Source organism: Castanea sativa, chromosome 6 (genome assembly GCF_040712315.1).
Source record: "Castanea sativa cultivar Marrone di Chiusa Pesio chromosome 6, ASM4071231v1".
In the NCBI taxonomy this organism is placed as follows: domain Eukaryota; kingdom Viridiplantae; phylum Streptophyta; class Magnoliopsida; order Fagales; family Fagaceae; genus Castanea; species Castanea sativa.
In genome coordinates this window covers 58,617,549-58,622,185 of record NC_134018.1, presented here as the reverse complement: position 1 = coordinate 58,622,185, position 4,637 = coordinate 58,617,549, and the positions used below count along the sequence as shown (strand labels likewise).

At 38.1% G+C, this 4,637-nt stretch overlaps 1 protein-coding gene across 1 annotated transcript; it reads right to left on the bottom strand.

The window, feature by feature from the left end:
* Positions 1–334: 334 nt before the first annotated feature.
* On the bottom strand, positions 335–1,279 carry LOC142640275 (uncharacterized). Its single transcript, XM_075814343.1, has 2 exons — positions 740–1,279; positions 335–622 (listed from the first exon to the last, which is right to left on the bottom strand). The coding sequence occupies exons 1-2, from the start codon at positions 1,277–1,279 to the stop codon at positions 335–337; spliced, it is 828 nt and encodes a 275-aa protein (XP_075670458.1).
* Positions 1,280–4,637: the final 3,358 nt, after the last annotated feature.

Below are 4,637 nucleotides of genomic sequence, written 5' to 3'. Positions count from 1 at the left end.
AGACATACGATTAGGGCCTGGAGCTTTCTGGGGATGCATCTGTTTAAGAGCTTGATGGACTTCATTCGGCATAAACTCCTTCAATAATCGCCTGTTCATGTTTGGGGAGACTTTAGGTTGGACGACTTCTAAGATTTCAGTGAACTCCGTGGGTGAAACGGAAGTAAATAGTTCAGAATAGTAGTCCACAAACACTTGCTCCATTACTGCCTCATCCTCCTGCCATACATCTTGAGAGTCAAGGATACCCTCAATGGTATTTTTCTTAAGCCTAGATGAAGCCTTTGCGTGAAAAAAAACTGGTATTTCTATCTCCCTCTCTAAACCAATCTAGCTAAGCCCTCTGCATCCACATTGCATTTTCCTTCTCCATCCAACAATTGAGATCAATTCTTATCCATCGAATATTCGTTATGATACCTGGATTAGAAGGTTGCATTTCAAGCCATTTCAACTGAATTTGTAAACGTGCAATCTCTCTTCCCACATGCCTAAATACATTCCGGTTCCAGTCTTCCAACTTGCCTCGGGACAAATTCAAGCATGACACTATAGGGAACAACGACGCATCCCTTTGCCCTTCAATCCAAGACGATTCAACTATATGATCACATCTAGAGTCCTTCAGTCACATGGACTCGAAGCAGAATAATTTTTTCTGCCTTCGTCGTTTCTGCTCCTAAAAAATTTTTAGAAGAAGTTGACTATGGTCTGACACCGAAGTTGATTTATGAAATACCCTAGCCATAGGGAATAAGAGCGACCAATCCAAAGTCACAAGGGCACGATCTAACTGTTCCTTTATTTGATAGTTATCCCCTCTCTGGTATATTAACGTAAAGAGTGGACCAACGAACTCCAACTCCTTCAGCCTACGAAAATCAATTGCACTATTAAACTGGGCCATTTGCTGAGGTGGCTGAGAGGCCCCTCCTTCCTTCTCTTTAGCATTCATAATTTCATTAAAGTCCCCGATTACCACCCATGGCAGATCAGAAACAGTAGAGAGGGACTGAAGGAGATGCCATGAATTTGCTTTCAATGATGTATTTGGGTTCCCATAGAAAGTAGTTAACCTCCATCGCCCAAATTTACTCCCACCCTCTACAGGGGCGTCAATATAAAATACCGAAGAACTCATCATTTGCACTTGTATATCAGAATCCCAAAAAAGAGCCAAACCTCCACTGGCTCCCTCACTAGGATAGGAAAAACCATCTTTGAAACCACAATGTTCTTTTACCATCTTCATCCAATCTATATCAGATTTTGTTTCCATCAGGAAAACAAAAATGGGCTTCTCTATCCTAATAACATTTTTCAAGGCATTAACTGTCTGAGGGTTCCTAAGCCCTCAACAGTTCCAACTCAAGACACTCATTGTGCCCGGCGGTGTTGCCTAGCAGCCACTGCCGATTCCAAATTTTCTGCCATGAGCTTGCCCAATGCCTTTGCCTCTATGTCCAAGAGCTTCTTTTTTTATCAGTGAGAGGGTCATCAATTGAGGGTAAAGATTATTGCTTCCTTTTAGAACTCAGTACTATTTCACTAGAAGTAGTGGAGTTCATTAAGTCACGAGGTGGCCCTAACCTACGCCATGTGCCATGCAAATTTTTAGTTTGAAAAGTGTCATGCACAGGGCCATGCAATATTTTAGAGTGTACAGTACCATGCAATGCTTCATTCTTTTCAGGTTCATAGTGATACATGGGTGTGGTAATGTTGTCCGAGATTTTGGGAGGGTCAGGAGTGTGTGGGGGGTCGAAAGTAATGGTGTGGTTAGTGGCCAGAGTGTCAGTTTGTTTAATTGATGGGACTAATGACTATGTGGTGTAGACATAATGTTCATTAGAGTCTATAATTGGAGTGTGGGCCAGCTGTGGGAATGGAGTAGGTGTGTTTGAATTTGGAGGGTGGTTTAGCTCGTGGTCCAGATCAGTGATGTACATGTCAAACAAAGTGGAGTCTAATAAAATTTCCTTGTGCGTTGGAGTGGTCTCATGATGTTCACTGTGGGTCATGGCTACATTAGTCTTAGATGAAGATGGTGGGTTTGGCACTAAGGGTGACATGTTAGGTGTTTGAGGGCATGGGTGCATAGATTGTGATGGTGTGGGTCGGTGGGGTTGAGGAGGGCTAGCGGTTTGAGGGGATTTGGTATGGATCACTTGTGATTGTTGAATGTTGGCCAAAGAAGCTCGTAGCCAAGGACCATATTGCTGCTCATTCTTCTGTAGAGACTCACCACTATCAGCCCAAAGCTTGCAATCCTTTTCGTCATGGTTTAGGAGGCCGCACCAATAGCAGAAGATAGGTAGGTGTTCATATTGGAAGAAAATCCAGTGGGGGTCTGAGCCACCTAAATCAACATACCGACCCCGGCAGAGGGGCTGATCAATAGCAATTCTAATTCAAACTTAGATGCAGTGTCCTTAGCACTCCCTAGACGGTGAAGTATCAATCTGTTCAACATTACAAATAGTGTTCCCGATAGCCTTGGCATTGGCTTTGTTCATACAACTTAGGGGGAGATTATGGAGTTGAATCCAAAAAGGGCTGGTATCAAACTTAGCATCATCCACAGAGTTAGAGGCGCTTGGTTGGTAGAGGTCTATCAAGTATTTGTCAAAAGTCCAAGGTCCTTGCGAGAGAATTTTTTGCATATCGGTTTCATAGGTGAACAGTAACAGAACAGTGTTTTGAGTAAGGTCCCGTGCTTTTGAGTGTTCACACCAGAGATTCAACGTTGACTCGGCACTTGGTGAAGAGCTTCACCAAAAGCACCCTACTGTTGTTTTCAATAGTAGAGGTTAGAGGGATAGTTTGGCGTTCCTTTGTGTGTAGGGAGAGGCGGGCACACTGACCCGTAAGGTCATCCATAGTTGTGAGGGTTGGGTATGGTGAGGTTGAGGAGGGGTAGAGGGTGGAGGAAGGCAGACGGTGAAGGTAAAACGAGAAAAGAAAAAAAAACCGGTTTCCACCAAAGTAGGGGAAAGAGGCGCCTACGTGAGGCTAGGGTTTCACCAACATGGGCTTTACAAAGGAGAGCAAACGAGGGAAAATTTTTTTTTTTATCTATAATTGATAATCTATATATAAACAAGGACATGGGCAAAATTTTTGTTTGGGGAAAACTTGTGATATTAATTTATTAGTTTAAACAAACTTTCATATATGTGCACAAACACATACATCTATATACACACACAAAATTTAATATCTTTCATGGAGAAATATTTCATGCATTACACGAGTTGTTGACTAGTGTGTGTGTGTGTGTGTATTTAATTACCCTTGTAATAATTGATGATAATTTATTACTTTCTACTCAATCTTATGGTGATATATATATGTGTGTGTGTGTGTGTGTGTGTGTGTGTGTGTGTGTGTGTGTGTGCGTGTGCGTGTGTGTGTGCGTGCACGCGCGCGCGCGTGTGTAACATGTTTATCAATCTTCAATTCACATGCATCATTTTAAAAAATAAAATAAAAGGATTACTAGTAGTTTTGCTATCTAATTTATATAAACAAAACTTGTTAAACAAAATTAATTATTAGGTAATCTCATAGTATGGTGATGTAATATTCACTCCTCTCACATTCAAGATATATCTCACTAATTAAATTTATGGTCAGATCCATCATGATTGTGAGATGAAAAATTGGGCACCACATTACTATATTCTTGGAGTATCTAATAATTTTTTGCTAAACAATTACCTATATTGACAATCACAAAAACAAACTTGAGTAGGTTATTGGTCTAACCATAAATGTTCAATTATAATTTAAATAAAATTGGGATATTTGTAAAATAGGGTTAAAAATATATCAATTTCAATATATATATATATATATATATATATATATTCAAAATAAAAGATCTAATTAAGCATATAAATATCTAATGACATCTTAATACAATATTAGTTATTGAGCTCTCTTTCTGCAATATAAACATAGAGAACTCAACATTTCTTTTTAACGAAAATATGTATTAATCCAGTCCTAAAATTATAATATATATATATATATATATATATATATATATTTATATATATATATAAGTATTGAGGAAATAAATTAAACAATACAATTATAAAAGTATATTAGGCAGATATTATATAAGAAGATCCACACAGATATAAATGGAAGCAATTGTTTAAAATATTTGCACCACTATTAAATTGTTTAAAATATTTGCACCACTATTAAATTGTTTAAAATTATACCCATAAATATGTTTATTATGTCAATTTTTTTTTTCATTTTATTTTCTTAGGATAAATTATCAACTCATGTTTTAAGATACTATGAAATATATGTACATTTTGTATCATATATTTTTTATCTTGTATTGGAGGGGTTAAGAACGTTTTTATATTTGGATCCCAGGCTAAATACTAGATCGACTTTTAGGCACAAACTCCGACTAAGTTGTTCAATTTGACACGTCCTAAGCCGATCGTGCATTTTGTCCCAGAGTGGGAGTCCTCCCTAAGAAGTTTTGAAAACATTGTAATGTGTCTAATCAACATTCAATTATCCTATCTATAGTCGGGCAAATATTAATGGTCTATTTGGATTAAGGAGAGTGAGAAGAAGAATAGAGTAGAGTTGGCTAAAAATAGACTACT